Source organism: Dama dama, chromosome 29 (genome assembly GCF_033118175.1).
Source record: "Dama dama isolate Ldn47 chromosome 29, ASM3311817v1, whole genome shotgun sequence".
Lineage (NCBI taxonomy): Eukaryota > Metazoa > Chordata > Mammalia > Artiodactyla > Cervidae > Dama > Dama dama.
Window position 1 is genome coordinate 33,856,953 of NC_083709.1, and position 18,822 is coordinate 33,875,774.

At 45.3% G+C, this 18,822-nt stretch overlaps 1 protein-coding gene across 2 annotated transcripts in view; it reads right to left on the minus strand.

Annotated features, from left to right (window-relative positions):
* The window catches only part of ACER2 (alkaline ceramidase 2), a 33,068-nt gene extending 15,521 nt beyond the window's left edge, over window positions 1-17,547 (minus strand). Inside the window, exons 1-3 of one of the 2 annotated variants that reach the window (XM_061132919.1) lie at window positions 17,273-17,547; window positions 6,811-6,868; window positions 5,942-6,083 (exon numbers count right to left, since the gene is read on the minus strand). In XM_061132919.1, the coding sequence (XP_060988902.1) occupies window positions 5,942-6,083; window positions 6,811-6,868; window positions 17,273-17,380 (308 nt within the window). In that variant the 5' untranslated portion in view covers window positions 17,381-17,547. Of the gene's footprint in view, window positions 1-5,941; window positions 6,084-6,810; window positions 6,926-17,272 lie in introns of both variants that reach the window. The other variant, XM_061132918.1, reaches the window with a different exon arrangement.
* Window positions 17,548-18,822: the final 1,275 nt, after the last annotated feature.

An 18,822-nucleotide genomic window follows, 5' to 3' on the forward strand; every position in this document is an offset into this window, starting at 1 on the left:
TAGCAGCCCATGGGATTTTTAGCAGGTCACTAAAACTCCCCAAGCCTCAGGTTTTCTGTATGAAAATCAAGGCACCTGCCCTGCAGTGTTCTTATAAGCATTAAGGCGCTCAACACAGTGCCTGATACAATGGTGTGTGCTAATAAAATCCATTATTTCTGTTCTCACGACCATGATTTGAGAATAAATGTTATTTTAAATAATATTATTATTGAAAATGTCATATTCAGGGAAAAGCCGACTGAGCTGATACTGCAATCAGAAAGGCTCTCTGTAGTCCTGCCAAAGATTTCAAAGGCAGTGAGCTTGATGAAACATGCTTTCTCTAAGAGGAACATGGGCAGGCACCTCCCTACCGCTCCCCAGAGGGTGTGGAGGAATGCGCCTCTGGAAGGCGGCTCAGTCAACGAAGACACCGTGTGAATGCATGGTTCTGCAGCCAGCAGAAGCCAACAGAAGTCAACAGAGACCCTGAGGACAGAGAGAACTGGGAAAACCCAGGAGGCAAGGGGCTGCCAGGGTGTTCTCTAAACATCCCCAACTGTTGCCTCTGGTCCTGTTTTCAACTTTGCAGCCCATGATCAGCTCAAACTGAACACAAGGTTGGTGAACCCGTAGCACACCTTCTTCCTGTATTCCCCAAACCCAAACCTAGCAACCCAGTACCATCATCATAATATTATTATAATAAAGCTGTTACTATTGTTATCATTAGCTTCCCTTTAAAGAGATGGTTTTTAACCCTGTCAGGCCCTTAGTCCCTTTTTTCATATCAAACATTTGGTAATGCCCATTTTACTCTTCTGAAATGAAATGGAATTTATGGATGATAAAACTTTCCATTACTGTGACCACCAAAAACATGTCCACAAGCTCCCCAGATGGCCGGCATGGGATAGATACATTCCTGGACAAGATTCACTGCTTTAAACTCCCCTTTAACGTAAAATGGGCTTCCCTGGTGGCTCAGCAGTAAGTAATCCACCTTCTGTGTAAGAGACCTGGGTTTGATTCCTAGGTCAGGAAGATTCTCTGGAGAAGGAATTGGCAACCTATTCCAATATGCTCACCTAGGAAATCCCTTAGACAGAGGAGCCTGGAGGGCTACAGTCTATGGGAATTACAAAAGAGTTGGACACAACTTAGCAACTAAACAACAACTAAAACATAACCTGTTTAGGACAAGCCTCTGATGTCCATGGGATTCCAGCATTTGGTCCTGGAAGGTCCACCCCTGTCATTTCCTAAGTACAAAGTTGATATGGCCCAGAGAGTCTGAGATGACGGCTCAAGTCACCCAGCAGGGAGAGCAGGACAAGCAGATCCCAGCCTGCAACCTTGCTACTCAGGATTCAAAAAATAAACTGGATCATAAGGTGAGGGCTATCCCTAAATTTTGTGGACAAAACATCATAAGGACCACAGCAGGATAAATTTTTTTAGAAAATGGATACAATTAGCTTATAACAGTTTGCTTTTTTCCCAAAACAGAAATGTCAAATTAGAAAAAACCAGAAATGTCCAATTATTAATAACCAGCAACAGCTGAGTGCATATCCCAACAATTCTTCAGACATTCTAGGCAAGATGAAATACAGCCTTTTTTAGAAAATCCCACCAATTATTCCTATTTACTATTCCTATTCCTATTCAGCTGAAGCTCCAATACTTTGGCCGCCTGATGCGAAGCATCAACTCATTGGAAAAGAGCCTGATGCTGGAAAAGACTGAGGGCAGAAGGAGAAGAGGGTGACAGAGGATGAGACGGTTGGATGGCATCACTGATTCAATGGACGTGAACTTGGGCAAACTCCAGGAGATGGTGAAGGACAGGAAGGACTGCCGTGCTGCAGTCCATGGGGTTGCAAAGAGTCAGACATGACTTGGTGACTGAACAACAATAATTCCTATTTACATCCCCCTGCTATTCTGCATATTCTTTATCTTCAAAACACTTACCTGTATTAGCCATTCATAATAACTGCTAGCACCGAGTGAGTGTTTGCTCTGTAACAGACACTATGCTATATACTGTATACAATTTTCACATATGTTTCTAACCCCTGAGCTAGATACTTTTACTATCTCTTCTTTCTAGATGAGCAAAATGAGGTACCAGAGTGCAGAAGAAAAAGTGGATTGTTACTCAAATCTAGATCTGTCTGATCCAAAGTCACTTGGCCAACACACAATCCCCTCTCTTCTCCAGAAATTTCACACTGGAATCACTACTAATAAGCTTTTTTAATTTTTTTTTTTTTTTTTTGGTCACACCATGTAGCATGTGGGGGCTAGTTCTCTAAGCAGGCATTGAACCTGTGCCCCCTGCATTGGGAGTATGGAATCTTAACCACTGGACCACCAAGGAAGTCCCCTTAGAGGTTTTGAGAAATATTCCAGCAAAGTCTAGATCAGAAAAAGAAAAAAAAAAGGTGGGGTGGTTGTGGAGAGATAAATGGTTACTATCATATAAGTTCAGGCAGCTTACCACTCAATCCCCAGCCTGCAGAATTCCTGGTGTTGCCCTGAGATCTCTGGTCTGGCATGCCATTCCACACCAGAGACGCTGCCTGTTCCCACATCACGAGATGAAGTCCATGCTAAACGGTCTGGCCTTCTTGCCTTCTTGCTGTCCACACCACTGGCAAATTGAAGGTCCACAGACACAGCTGAAATCCTTATTTACAGTGAGCTACCTCTCCTATGACATTCACCTTTTCTTCCTTTGCTCATGAAAATGATCAACGTTCATTTTTACCCTGCAATTAGCATGTATACCTCAAATACTGGGCAGCAATCTCCATGTGCGATTGTTAAGAATGAAAGCTGACTGACTGTTCACCACGTTCTTAGTGCTCTGTGAATGGCTTTGCAGGATCATCTAACAAGAATCCTGTGGTGAACACTATTAGTCACTCAGTTCTACAGATGGGCGAACAGAAACCTCAAGAGTCTAAACAAGTTATACGTTCTGGTTTTTTTTTAAACAGGGAATCTAGGAATCAAACCCAGGTGGTCTGCAAAGCCAGGGATACAGACACAGAGGGTTCTCAGAGCCTCCGTGGAGTCTCCCCAAACTGAAGACAGGGGGTCCACATCTTCCCCTGAGAAAGGCAGCTGAGTGCAGGCGATGGAAGTCTCCCGTGGTCAGACCGCCCTGCCTCACAATCTGTTTCATCACTAAAGTTGGTAAGTTTCTGTCACCACAGCATTGCCCCATTTTCTCCTCTCTTGCTCCCACCAAGAAACAAGAAAAGAACAAGATTCTCTATTATGAACACATTAAACATTGTCCAGTGGAATTGCAGACCCAAGTCTCCAGAGCACCAGAAACAACAAAACCCTTATTCCCATTTTGTCAGCTTCTCACTGCGATCCCAGGGCTTGAAGACTCAGATCTAACAGCAAAGTGGCTCCTGAGCTCTCAATACAATGAAAACATGCTCCTGGAAAGCATGGAAGTAAGTAACTGGTGGGCATCTTTGGAGACAACAGGAAAAGCCAAAAGGTCAGGGGTGCGTTGCTCAGGCGGAGGCAAAACATCCCTGCTGGTCAAGCCACCTCGTGCCCCTGCCGAGCAGCATCCACCTCCACGTTTCCCCTCCTCCGGCAGCTTTCTGATCACCCCCATCTCTCCTGAGGCTGAACAAGGAAACCAGAAACACAACTGAAACACAGCAGGTTGGCCGAGGCTATCTCTGATTTCTAAAGTACACGTCCTGCATTTGGGAGGTTTCCGCACCAGGGAGACCACATGTCATCTAAGCCCAGGAACAGCTTCCTTTCCACTTGAAGATACTTCTTTTTGCTCAATGGTGTTTAAAGATAATACTATTTAATTCAAATCCTGCTGCCCCGGATGAAGACTGTACAGCTAATCCATTTAAAGTATGTTTTCTTGGGAATGTCCTCGTAGTCCGGTGGATAGGACTCAGCACTTTCACTGCCGGGTCCCAGGGTCCCAGGTTCAATCCCTGGTCGGGGAACTAAGGTTCCGCAGGCCACACAGTGCAGCCAAAGAATGAATGAATAAAGTGTGTTTTCTTCCTACCTCATTTAATAATATATTTTTTAGGATTAAAAATTAACACGTGCACTTTGTAAAAAAAAAAAATTGTAAAACAGTATAGATTAAAGGTAAAAGTGAAAGTTCTCTCTCCATTCCCATTCCTAAGAAGAGCCCAATGGTAGTGGCTCCTTACCCTCTAGACATGTTTGTGCATATCTGAAGACATACAGTCAAAAAGAGGCTTCATTCATTCTAAAATGAGGGTGTCACACACACAGTTCTACATGTGCTTTTTGAAGCCAGCATGTTTCATGAATGTTCTTCCACCTCCATCCATAGAGAAGAGCCTGCATCTCTAATGGCTGTATCACTCCCAGTCCCACTCAGGGTACCAAGAAAACTACAATGAACTCTTATTTTTCCAGGATAGTTCCTCCATGGGAACACACAGCTTACTTGATTGAATCCATATTTTTAGATTATTTATCCATATAGCGTGCATGAATGCTCAGTTGTGTCTGACTCTCTGCAACCCCATGGACTGTAGCCCACCAGCCTCCTCTGATTCACGGTATTCTCCAGGCAAGGATACTGGAGTGGGTTACCATTTCCTCCTCCAAGGGATTTTCCTGACCTAGAAATCAAACCTGCATCTTCTGTGTCTCCTGGCACCGACAGCAGGCGGATTCTTTACCACTAGCACCAACTGGGAAGCTCATTTATCTGTATATATTTTAACAAAACAGTGTGTACAGAAAAATGTATGGGTCATATGTTTCTAGGAGCATTTCTCATCTTTATGATGATGTCTTCTGTTACTTCAGATATTAACAAGAGCACCTCAGAAAGGACCTTCCCTGACCAAACTCTAAGTCAGCACTCCAAGTCACCATGACCCCCTTACCGGCTTCATTTTTCCTCATAGTACTTTCACACCCTAACATTATATTATTTTTTTATTGATTCATAATTTCTCCATCTTCAATATAAGCTCACTTAGGGTGGAGACCTTGCCATTTTGTTTACTGTTATATTCTAGTGCCTAGAAAACTTCATTGTAAGTGTCCATGAACTATTTACTGGATAAATAACCATATAAGCACAACACAATGGATATTAAAAGGCATCTCTTCCTAAAATTCTGGGTTTTCGGCTTGAATGTGTATGTATATGTGTGTGTGTTGGTGTGTAGCTCTCATCAAAAGCAAACTGACACAATTTGAATACTACAGTATCTACAGCTCCAAGAACTAATTCCTCAGTGTGCATTCTACTGCAAATATATAAAAGTAATAGAGCTGGGACACACCCAATAAGATGTTCTAGCAGGACATCAAAGGTCTTTGAACAACCATTCAGTCTTTTCTCCCCCACTGAACCTTCTAGTTTTGCCAGTACCAATAAGGGAGATAATTGACTTTATCTTCCTAATGAACATTAGATAAATTCTTTCCCTGAGTATATTAAAATTACTTCTTTTATCTGGCAGAATTTTTTCTCTGACAGTGTAATCAGTGGATATTAAATATATGACAAAGGTCATCACTAGGTTAGACTCAGTAGGGTGTGATATTTGTTAATATATACATTGTCACATGGGGTACTGCTGCTGCTAAGCTGCTAAGTCACTTCAGTCGTGACCGACTCTGTGCGACCCCATAGACGGCAGCCCACCAAGCTCCCCTATCCCTGGGATTCTCCGGGCAAGAATACTGGAGTGGGTTGCCACTTCCTTCTCCAATGCATGAAAGTGAAAAGTGAAAGTGAAGTCGCTCAGTCGTGGCCCACTCTTAGCGACCGCAAGGACTGCAGCCTAGCAGGCTCCTCCGTCCATGGGATTTTCCAGGCAAGAGTACTGGAGTGGGGTGCCATTGCCTTCTCCAATGGGGTACCGCACCTAGTAGTAAATGCAAAAATTTAGTACAAGCTTACCTGTCATTGCGAAAGATCTTCGGTAGATACCTTCTGGGGAACCACATGGCCAAAGCACACATCAGAACCCAAAGGATTGCAAGTTCATCTAGCATCTGACCCAGGAAACTAAGAGTTGCATGGAAGTAGACGGATCCAATTCCTAGAATCAATCACAGCCAATAAAAAAAGGTCACAGAGAAGAACAGAGTCACAAATTCAACACACCGATTAAGGACAGCCTTTTCCTAAACGACTACCGAAATTACCAAATCACTCTCTCTCTCTGAGGAAAGAAGTGGAAGGACGACACCTACACCATCAAGGCATACAGACTTCACGTCTAGAAAGAGGATTTGAAGCAGGGCCCAAACACCAGCATATCAGAACTTTAATAACTGCACAAGGACAGTGCGTCTTCATCCACTGAGCCTTCATGGGAAAAGTCAATCAAAAGTCAACATTCTCTCACAGTTAAGAATTCCTAATCTGCCTGTGGAAGGAAATAAAAATTATACAAGTATTTCCCAGAATTACAAAGGATCAAACATCTAGAATTTGTTGTTTTTTTTTTTTTTCAGCCCTTTAGAAACCACGGTTTCATCCAAATACAATTGTTTCACAAGACTTCCCTGAGAAGTTCACATAAAACTGCACTGGCACAACACCAGTGACTATTATATAAATGAACTCTCAAATGCAATTAAGGGATAATTATGGTCAACCTTGTTATCAAGCCCATATTCAAAAGAGTCCTCCTTCTGGAGTCCAGGAAACAACAGAAAAGTTTGTTAAGACGTCAGAGTGACTTTGGTTTACAAAGGGGTCAGGGAGTCTGCGAAGTTCCACTTCCTCCCTTTCAGCCCATGCTCACAAACGAATCCACTTACCCACTACAACTAAGAGAGTCCAAATTAAGTAGATGCCACTGTTGAAGCACGTTGCATACTGTCGAAACAAGCACATGCAGATGGGCGGTAAAATGAAAAACAAGACGTTGCTGATCTGGGGGGGTAGCGGGGATGAAAAACGGAAAGATGAATATTAAGTAAAAGGGCAAAAAGTAAAGCAGCTTGTTCCCAGTATGTCCTTTGTAAATGGAGATGAATGCGGCCACACATCTTTCTTTAACAAGAAAAAAAATTCACAACTAGGGAAACTTACAACTTCTTTAGTAACCATTTTAGGGGGATACTTCCTGCCTCTGTGATCCTAGGAGCAGCTATGAAAAGACTGGGCCTTCCCAGGTGGCGCTAGTGGTAAAGAACCTGCCTGCCAATGCAAGAGATGTAAGAGACTTGGGTTTGATCCCTGGATCAGGAGGATGCTCTGGAGGAGGGCATGGCAACCCACTCCAGTATTCTTGTCTGGGAAATCCCATGGACAGAGGAACCTGGCAGGTCACAGTCCGTGGGGTCGCAAAGAGTCAGACACAACTGAGCATGTACGTACACACACACACAAACACACACACACACACACACACACGAAAACACTGCCATCTGAAAGCTGCCCAGAGTCCTCTCTTGATGTGAAGAATCAACAACTCTTTTTCTGCCCAGTTATGAAGCATCCTAATTTACCTGAATAATCATCTTTAAAGATAAGGCCTGCACTAAATAATGGCAAAATTTTTAAAAAGAATAGTTTCATGAAGAATGAAAAGGACCAGACTTGTTCTGCTGCTGCTAAGTCGCTTCAGTCGTGTCCGACTCTGTGTGACCCCATAGACGGCAGTCCACCAGGCTCCACCGTCCCTGGGATTCTCCAGGCAAGAACGCTGGAGTGGGTTGCCATTTCCTTCTCTAATGCACCCCCATAATTTTCTGCCAGCCAGGTCCTGGGCCCACGTGAAGGCACGAGTGCCTTCCTCATTTCCCCCTCGTCAGTTTTCTCAACCTAAGCCAAAGCTACTTTTAGGTAAAGATCAAATTTGTAGCTTTAAAATGGCATCATATTATCTTTCAGACTGGATTTGAGTCTATTATCTTTTCACAGGTCACCTGGATTTTTTTAAAAAACCAGACTGGACAACCTAACTCTAGAATCTCACCTCTAATTTTTTAAAATCTCTTTTTGACTATCTTTTTTTTAACTAGGGGGTCATGGCCAATTCTTTTTTTTTCTCAGATTTTTAAAAACTGAGGTAAAATTCACATAATAAAACTAATCATTTTAGGAGTGTACAGTTCAGCAGCAGTTAATACAAGTGTAATATGCAATCATCACCTCTATCCAGTTCTGAAATGTTTCCATCACTCCAAAAAGAAACCTCACATCCATGAAGCCGTCAGTTCCCCTTCTCCCTTTCCCCAGTCCCTGACAACCACTAATCTGTTTTCTGTCTCCACAAATTTACTTATTCTGAATATTTCATAAAAGTGTAATCATGCAATAAGTGACCTTTTGTGTCTGACTTCTTTCACTCAGCACACAGTTTTGGAGGTTCACCCACATTGTAGCACGTATCAATACTTTCTTTTCATGAGTCATATTTCACTGTATGGATACCACATTTTGTTTACCCAATGTCCTTACTCTAACAGTGAACAACGCTGCTATGAATAGTCATGTCCAAGGTTTTCAGTATTTGTTTTCCATTCTCTGATTTATATCCCCCCAAGCTAACATCACTGGATCATATGGTAATTGTGTGTTTGTTTAACTTACAAACCACAAGACAATTCTCCACAATGGCTGAACCATTTACACTGCTACCAGCAAGGTCCAAGGGTCCTAATTTTTCCACATCCTTGCCAACACTTGTTATTTTCTGAGGTTTTTATTTGCTTCATTTGTTTAATAAGGCCACCCCAGAAGGTATGAAGTGGTAGGGATAATCAGCTTCTTTTAAAGTTTTACCTCTCACTGAGGAGTAAGGAGCTCCTTGGGAAGGACTGGGCAGGCAGAGGAGAGGAGATGTGCAGAATGTTTAAACAATGTCTAAATGCGCAACATGCGCAAATGCGTAAATGTCTAAATGCGCAACACCAGTGAGGAAGGGGTGACGGAGGGGTCAAAAAAGACTAAAGCCTTTCAGAGATAGGAAGATGGAGTAGATGAAGGCTGGAAAGCCAAGAGCATGGGGGCTTTCGAAAGGAAAGACTGGTCACCCATATTAGACAAGACAGAGCAGGTCTCAAAGGAACCAAGAGGGTGGGTGCCCAAACTGAATGAAAGGAGACAGGGTAGAAAGACTTTTCCAGACCTGGGAAGTCACACTGAGGCACAGTTAAACAAAACGCATCAGCAAACCCCAGAGCTGGAGGCAAAGTGCGGGAAGACACTGGCAACCTCAGTAACCAATGGACGCCTCTGTCACCATCTGGGAACAAGAGGGGATGGGAATGACAGTCTTTAGAAAGGGGAGAAGGATAGAGTGGAGAGAGATAAAGAGCAAGATCTTTTGTTGGGGTGGGATAGGAACAAGGCTGCTGGCTTTGGTTAAAGTTCAAGACAAATCCCTCATGGGGCTGCATCCTTCCGGAGAAGGGGGTGCCTTGCTCTAGTTGGCCCATTCTGATGGGGACCTTTTTCTCTTTCCCCTCTTGGAGCTACTGGCAACCCTGGGTGAGAGTCTGGATAAACGACCACAGCAGTCCCAGGCAGTATGCAGTGTCCACACTTGGGAATATAGCCAACTCTCACTTATTTACTAAAAAGCAGATAAGGAGGGATGCAGGACAAGGCTCTGTGTAATATCACAGCCTTTAACTTTCCATGGAGTTATTTAAAGAACCCAAAATCTTAGGAAAAAAGAAGAAAGCAAAGGAAAAAAATCAGGTCTTTAAGAGTTAAAATGAGAGACCTTAACAGTCGGACACAATTGAGCATGCACGTGAGAGATGTTAAATGTTTTATAAGGGGATGTTAAGTAATGGCCTGGAAAGGCTCCCAGGCTAGCCAAGTTCAGAGAGGCAGTCACCCACAGAGGTGGGGCCAGCATCCAACCACTCTTTCCACTGCCCAAAGCTGACTTTTTTCACCTCCAATCCATTCAACCACATTCTGACCACCTTGGCTTCATGCTTCGATTGGCATCTGAAAATTCTGAATTGCATCACACATTGTGCACCTATGACCTTTAGGTGATTTAAACATTGCTCTCTGTTTTGTTAAACATAGAGGTAGAAGGAATTAAAGGTGAAATGGGAAGGAGGAGAAAAATGGGATTGTGATACTATAGATAACTTTCTCCTCTCATGTACATGTTCTCCGTGTAAGAAAAAGAATATATTGCAAAGCTAAAGTCTGCCTTGCTATCCTCCTCCCTAGAGATACCCACTCTTCTCAGATTCATAATCCTCAATTTCTTTGCATTTATTTAAATACATATGTATCACATATTGCAACATTATATTTCGGCAACTTCCTTTTCTCATTCAGCAATACACCCTGCTAACCTTTTTGTCTTAAGTCACAGAGATTTATCACACCTGCTGAGGGTACTGCAGAAGGCAACACTGTATTGAGCCATTCCACTAATGGTGAGAAGCACACTGATTTATAGCCCCACCCAACAATGCTGGGGGGAGAAGGCAATGGCAGCCCACTCCAGTACTCTTGCCTGGAAAATCCCATGGATGGAGGAGCCTGGTAGGCTGCGGTCCATGGGGTAGCGAAGAGTCGGACACGACTGAGCGACCTCACTTTCACTTTTCACTTTCACGCATTGGAGAAGGAAACGGCAACCCACTCCAGTGTTCTTGCCTGGAGAATCCCAGGGATAGGGGAGCCTGGCGGGCTGCCGTCTATGGGGTCGCACAGAGTCGGACACGACTGAAGTGACTTGGCAGCAGCAGCAACAACGCTGGGTAACTAACACAGCTTGTTACCCCAGTACAGTCATCCCTCTATATCCATGGGGGATTGGTTTCAGGAGCCCCTTGGATACCAGACTTTGTTGGATGCTCAAATCTCTTATATAAAATAGCATTATATATGCAGTATGCATATAACCTACACACATCCTCCTGTATACTTTATACTGATCGTAAAGTATAAATTTACACTTTACAATGGGAAAACAATTTTTCCACAGACGGGGGGAGGGGTGGTTCAGGATGATTTGAGCACCAATGGGTAGCGGCTGTAAATACAGATGCAGCTTCACTTACTCGCCCATTGCTCACCTTCTGCTGCCCAGTTCCTAATACATACTAGTCTGCAGCCCAGGGTTGGGAACCCATGCTTCAGATCATCTCTAGATTATTTATAATACCTGATACAATGTAAATGCTATGTAAATAGTTGCAGGTATACAACAATTCAAGCTTCCCTGGTGATTCAGACAGTAAAGTATCTTCCTGCAATGCAGGAGACCTGGGTTCGATCCCTGGGTCGGGAAGATCCCATGGAGAAGGGAACGGCAACCCACTCCAGTATTCTTGCCTGGAGAATTCCGTGGACAGGGGAGCCTGGTGGGCTAAAGTCCATGGGATCGAAGAGTCAGACGTGACTGAGCAACTAACACACACACATACAGCAATTCAAGTTTTGCTTTCTGGAACTCTCTGGAATTTTTTTTTCCAAATATTTTCAATCTACACTGGGTTGAATCCACAGATACAGAACTATGGACATGGAGAGCCAACTGGATATGTTTATTGCCTCAAATCCTCTCAGTCTCCTTTGCTTCAGCCACGTACAACCATCTATGGCCAAGCTGTCCCTTAAAAGGCTTTTTCAATCTATGTTACCACTAGCATTGTACACAATAATGACTTTTAAATTTACACACGATTCACAAAAACATGAGGTAGTTTAATACACCTCCAGTGAAATTATGATACCTCCAGTATTTTAAATGCCCATATTAGAGAGTTCAATTTAGAAACACTATTTAACAGATAGTTCCAAATAACCCTGAAATCTCATTATTGCTTCTGTACAACCCATCTACCAATACTTGCTGGCCTCCACCATGCCTTTTTAGGACATAAATCTATGGGGACTTCCTTGGCAGTCCAGTGGTAAAGACTTCACCCTTCCCTTGCAGGGGACATAGGTTCCATCCCGGTCAGGGAACTAAGATCCTACATGTTGCACAGGAAAAATTAAAAGAAAAAAGACATCAATCTATGCAAAGGAAAAGCCCAAATTAGAGGGAGATGCTCCCCAAGACAAAAAGAGGAAGGAACTCCGAAAGAAATATGGGAAAGCAAATGAGTCGTGGTTAAAAAGATTCAATGGCTCCATCTCTACTGAGAAAACGAAACTTCCCCTCAGAGTTATGTAGCTCACTGAAGTTGAATAGTTCAGCCAAGGGGTATTTTTTAAAGCCCATTGTTGGATTATCCTTTGGAGAATTAGTTTGTTCAGTGCCTGCCTAACAGATTTTGTTTAATTAAAAGGAAACCACAATTTAAAAATTTATTATTTCCTTAGGGAGTTCCTCATTCTGTGACATTTGCACCAAAATAATCTCAGGAACACACTGCAATCTCATCCTGACGCATGCGACTGTGTATTTTCCCGGACAGAGGGCAAACACTGACAAAGCAACAGGCTGTAAATTCTTCTAAGCAACAAGTTCATAAATAGCTAACAGACATTACCGTGGCTGAGGAGACTATGTATCTTAATCGAATGCAGGTTCCTAATGATCCATCCATGGCTTTCTTCCTGCCTCTGGGATGACCAACTGTCCTAGCATGCCTGGCGCTGAGGAGGGCTTCCCAGGACATGGGACTTTCAGTTTTAAAAACGGGAAAATTCCAGGCAAACCAGAACAAGTTGGTCACCCAGCTCAGAGGCCTCCCTGCAAAGTCCACCCACCTCCCACAGTATACCACCCGAGCAGAGGATTAACAACACCTTGAACTGGGGTCTCCTGCATTGCAGGCAGATTCTTTACCCGCTGAGCTATGAGGGAATCCCACAAACAACACCTCAGCCACTTGCGTATATATATATATATATCTCTTCTATGGTCCTCACCACCCAGGTGACTATTTGCGGGTCTGGTCTCTGTGATAGGCACACAGTTGCCCAGCAAGTGGATGGCTAAATGGATAGACAGAGAGACTGATAGATTGACTGACACACAATTCTGCCCTACAGAGAGTGGGCTGTGAGCTTTGGCATATAAAGGGAATTCCACTTATCTTGATGATGGGGGCAGAGCTGAGTAGGGGAGGTGACAAACCATGGGCTGATTTTAGGCACGTATTTTTCTTCAAGACTTTTTTTCAGCACCAGTTCATTTCCTTCTGTCCCCCTGGGTCCCCAACAGAATTCCCAAAGGCCAAGTTAAGTGATTAAAACACAGACCCCACTTTCCTCCAAAGATGCTAGGTCTTGGATCTTTCTCTGACTGTGACCAGGCCTTAAAACTTAAAACATAAAAAGGAACTTAATTCAATAAAATGTGTATTTAAAAGAAACAGTACAAAATGTGCACAGGCAAAAGGCTGTGGAAGGGCATGATATGTTCTTGGAAGAGATATTTGGGCTTGGCTGACGCAAAGGATGATGACAAGATTTAAGGCAATGGAGATATATGGGCACCAAAAGCAAAATGCTCTATACTCCCAAACATTGCCAGTGAGAACACAGATCAGAGTACTTTCTCTGCTGGACCATTAAGCAACAATCACTAGTCTTCAAAGTAAATATTGCCCTCGACACAGCATTTCCTATCTAGAACTAGTACTTGGAGAAGTACATCCAGATGCCTACTTGAGGACATTCATTGCATAATTGTTCGGAAACCAAAATGAAAACAATAAACAGGAACTGCCCTAAATGTCCATCAATAATAAATTGACTGGTCAATCCATTAAAGGGAATACCATATAGACACTGCAAAGAAGAAAATAATTCTATACAATCCAATATGGGATTATCTGCAAGACAAATCAAGTGAAAAAACCAAGGTGTAGAAGAGTTTCTATAGTGTGATCTCAACTGGGCTGGAAAAAACTTTGGTTGTGGTGTGTATATACACAGGCCTCCCCGGTGGCTCAGACAGGAAAGAGACTGGCCTGCACTGTAGGAGGCCTAGGTTCGATCCCTGGGTCAGGAAGAACCTGAAGAAGGAAATGGCTACCCACTCCAGTATCCTTGCCTGGAGAATTCCATGGACAGACAAAGCTGGCAGGCTACAGTCCATGGGACTGCAGAGAGTCAGACACAACCGAGTGACTAACACTGTGTATATACATGTTGCACATGTATTTTCTATGTTTACACAAATACATGTGTTTTTTACATGCTTATAATATGTCTCAAAAGATACAGAAGAAAGGGTATTTTTCACTTTATAACTTGCATATTTTTTTTAACTATGATCATGTTGTTACTTTTATAATAAACAACAACAATGGCAAAAAAACTACTTTAAACGACTTCCCTGGCGGTCCAGTAGTTAAAACTGCACTTCCACTGCAGGGGACCTAAATTCTGTCAACCCTTGGTCTGGGAACCAAGATCCCACATGCTGCAAGGTTCAGCCAAAAAAAAAAAATTCCAAAACTTTTTGTCCCATATCCACTACTATGACTAGCCTAAAGGTCAAATGGTCCCAATGCAGGAGTTTTAAGTTAAAGAATGACTAAATAATAAATACCTATACTGTGCTAAATAAATTTAAAGTAGCTACAATGGCACTTGCATCTTCCAGAGCAGTATCTTAGTAGGGTCAAATGGACCATCCAAGTTCTAACTCCAGATCTGCCATTTTCTTGACCTTACCAAGTTTCAAAATCTATCTAGGCCTCAGGAGAAAACTGAGGCCTACATCAAATGGATGTAATAAACAGCACCCACTGCTGAGGGGGACTGTAAAGGACCCTTGGGAGCTTCAACAGGGCAACTAGTGGCAGCCAGGAGTAACTGCAGCTGTAGTAGTGACAGCCAACCACCAAGATCCATTAAGAAGGTTCCAAATCCCCCTTCTGAGTCTTCTCCTGATTTTACATCTTTAATTTTTTTCTCAGTCAGTAATGATTATTATTTTCTTGTAAAATAATTAGGCCTGCTGCCTTACTCTGGGAATTTAATGAGATGAAGGAAATGGCAACCCACTCCAGTACTCTTGCCTGGAAAATCCCATGGACGAGGGGGAGGAAAATCCCATGGAGGAGTCTGGTAGGCTACAGCCCATCAGGTCCCAAAGAGTCAAACACGACTGAGCGACTTCACTTTCACTTCATCACCAAGTAGCTCACCGTCCTCCCTAAAACAGGAGTAAGATAAGCATGGGTTTGTTCTGTGACGAGGATCAGAAGATAACTAAGACATGAGAAGGAGAGGAGGAAACGCTTTTTGCTAAATTCTTTGGATCTACACTCTACAAAGTCTGATGACCGACTTCTTCTCTGAGACCCGGTCTCCGCACTTTGCTAAGGCAAATTCTGTGGTTTACAAGTATGCCAAAGAACAAGGTTTGTCAGGGGGACCAACAGAGCTAATCAGCCACAGATGCTGCAGCTGAAGATCAACAGCTCATTTCTAAAAAAGACTTTAGCACTCACTGCGTAACAGCTCCAACGGGACCAGATTAAAAGTAAAGACAAAAATAAGCTCTCCTCCTCATCCAGCACCCTGGGGGAGACTCAGAGTAGCTATACACTAACTTTTTTGGCCAAATAACTAGACCTGACTCTACTAGCCTCAGACACCACAGATAATTACCTTGCTGGGTATGTGAGAATCTGTCCCCAAGCTGCCATTTCTTCTCTAACTCTGGTGAAATCCTTAGTAGTACTCTCCACTTACAAATGGAAAAACTGACTTACTGCCTTTGAAAGCACCCAGCCCTGCTCCAGGCCATCCTCTGTGGGCATCTGGCCACACCCGACAGCATGCTGTGAAACAGGCTATAGAACAGGTGGAGGGTGGCCACCTCTGATGACTGCACGTGTCACAGCTTCTAGGGGCAGCAGAGGACCAGGTTTCCTTGCAGAATTAACCCAGTCATTTAAGAAAAAAAAAAAAGGAATGTTTGCTGGGAGGGCAGCCCAGGAATTCAGCACTGAAGGGAGGGAGGGTACAGGCCCTGGATCATGGTCCCAGCTCTGCCAGAAATGACCACAGGGCCACTCCCCTCTCCAGAGTCAGTTTCCTCAACAGTGAATAGAAGAATGGGGACAAGCTCACGGAGATCCCTCCAGGCAATAAGCAATGACTCAAGCCCAGGACATTCTCTCCAGCAAATCAAAGGAGAAAATCCTAAAGAAGAAAGTCAAAATTCACAGTGACTCACATAGCAGGAGTTGCTGTTTTCCATATTACAGCAGTGAAAAGATAAGCTGCAGAAATGACCACACAGCGTCTCACATCTGGAACCACATTTGGACTTAGCAAAAGGAGTAAATAGACATCTCCTTCCCAACTGCAGGCTTGGGCTTCCCAGGTGGCACAGTGGTAAAGAATCCGTCTGCCAGTGTAGGAGACGCAAGAGACACAGTTTCAATCCCTGGGTCAGGGAAATGACAACCCACTCCAGTGTTCTTGCTGGGAAAATTCCATGGACAGAGGAGCCTGGCGGGCTACAGTCCATGGGGTCATAGAAAGTTGGACACAACTGAGCACACACACACACAACTGCAGGTTTTCCCTACCACGAAAAACTAAAAGCACACAAGATTCTGCAATGGGACAGTTTCCTCTTGACCACAGCTACAGACCCAGGCAAGTCCAGAAAGCATACACACACACAGACACAGACACAGATCACTCCCAAATTTCCCTTTCACTTCTTTGGCTTAATTACTGCACAGAGCACAGGCCTAGGGAAATTGATCTAGGGGCTAGTGTGAGGCTCCGTACTAAAGGCAAGAACTTGGTAAAATTAACCTGATTCTGGCCCCAGGTAACTCGACCCATTATCGATGTACGTGGAGCTGGGGGGCGGGCAGCGCCAACCTTCGGAGTGGGCCCCGCCCCACAGACCTGCCTGGAGGTCACCCCTTTTCCCCGACTCCTAGAGCAGGAACTCGGGACAAAAATCGCACAATGCGACCCAAGTGCGTCACACCACAGAGATCCTAAGGGAGGAAGGGAGTAGTCCCCGCGGTTTCACCGCTCCCAACTGACCCAAACTGGAAGAATGGGCTGACACGGGGCACCAGCTCCGGGACGGGTGGGGACCAAACAGGACAATAGAACCATCAGAAAGAAGGGACCAGAGGAGGAGGATGGCCCAGATGTCGGGGACAGAGACTGCAGAGGACAGATGGAGAACTGGAAGGCGCGCAGGGGAGGGGGCGTGGGTCGACTCTGGCCGCGGAGCGAAAACGCCCCAGATACACACGTCGACCAGGGTCCGGGCTCCAGGTGCGGCGGCTGCGCTGGGGGACAGCCCCCTCCCGCCAGCCCGGCTGCCATCCCCGCTCCCGTGCCCCGCACCGTGTTGTAGAACTCGGCGATGGCAGGCACGATGGTGTAGTTGTCCTCGCACCAGTCCACCTCCGAGCTGCCAGCCCGCAGCTGGTCCCACCAGTGCGGGGCGCTCATGGCCGCTCTGGGGCATTGGAGCAGGGGCTCCCGCAGCCGAGAGGAGGCCAGAGCTGCTGCTGGAAACCAACGGTGGTGGTGGTGGCAGCGGCGGCCGCGGCTTTATGCACCACGGGACAGCCGCCGGATGTGGCGCCTCCTGGGCCGGCCTCTCGGGGATCCGCTCTGTCCTGTAGGACGTGACTGGCTCGCGGACCCCCTCCCTAGGCTCCGCCCCCTGGGGGAGCCTGCGAGACCCGGGGCCGGCCACGCCCACCCCAGAGGCGGGATGTGCCGGGGAGGGGGCAGGCGGGGAGGCGGGACCCGCCCCCTGCACCCGCCTCCAAATACGCCTGTTCCCAGCAGGTGGCAGAGGCTTTGACAGGCCTGCCCCCGCCCACCTTCCGGCTCAGACTTGCAGGCGCCCCCTAACCTTGTTAAGCGAGTTGTGACAGAACTCGCCCTGGCAAAACTTACAATTAAGGAGGAAACCCGGGGGGACCGGACCCCTACGGAATCTTGGGGAAGTTTGCTCAGTCTTGCCTGTATGATACGTGGGACACCCACTCTCACGGCGAAGTCATTGCTTGGTGCGGTGGGCTGGGTCAAGAAGACCTTGGGGACTGGAGTGGGGGACCAAGGACTCTCCCACGCAGCCTCTGCCACCCAAACCCTGGTGGAGTGCTGCTGCAATTTTGAATACTTTCCTGCGCTCCGCCCCTTGGAGTCCAATGCTAGAATAAAGTCTTCTATTACCCATCGGGTCAAACGTCAGCTATCCGAACCCCCAAAGGATGCAGTGTGACAGGTATGGCACCTCCAGAACACCCCAGATACAAGAGATGATGATGCATATATTGCACTTACTTCTCCAGGCTGGAGAAGGAAATGGCAACCCACTCCAGTATTCTTGCCTAGAGAATCCCATGGACAGAAGAGCCTGGTGGGCTGCTGTCCATAGGGTCGCACAGAGTCGGACATGACTAAAGTGACTTAGCAGCAGCAGCAGCAGCAGCATGTATCAGGCACTTGTTGAAGAGTTTCCATGTGTCACTTAGCGCTCCCAGAGGGGATCCTAGGAAGTGGGTGCTATCGTCAATGCCATTCTAACTAGTAAGTGGCCAAGCTAGAAATCAAATTGAGGATGATCTCAACTGTGAGATAACTATTTTGCTTTCGTTGCTGTAACTGTTCTACCTGAGGTAAGAGCTAGGTGGGCCCCAGGGTGAACAGCTGGTTCATCCCCTGTGGACAGATACCCCAAAATAGCCGGAGTGAGAGAGGAGATGAGCCCTACCCAGATAAAAGATAAAAGATTACATACCCCTCGTTTGCAAAGTCAAGAGGACCTTTCTGACTATACCTGCTCAGAAAGTTCCCCTGGAGGTACATAGGGAGGGGGTGCCACCCTATGTTGATACCCATGGTCTTCTTTGCTAGAATCCATCTTGGTCAAGAGATGT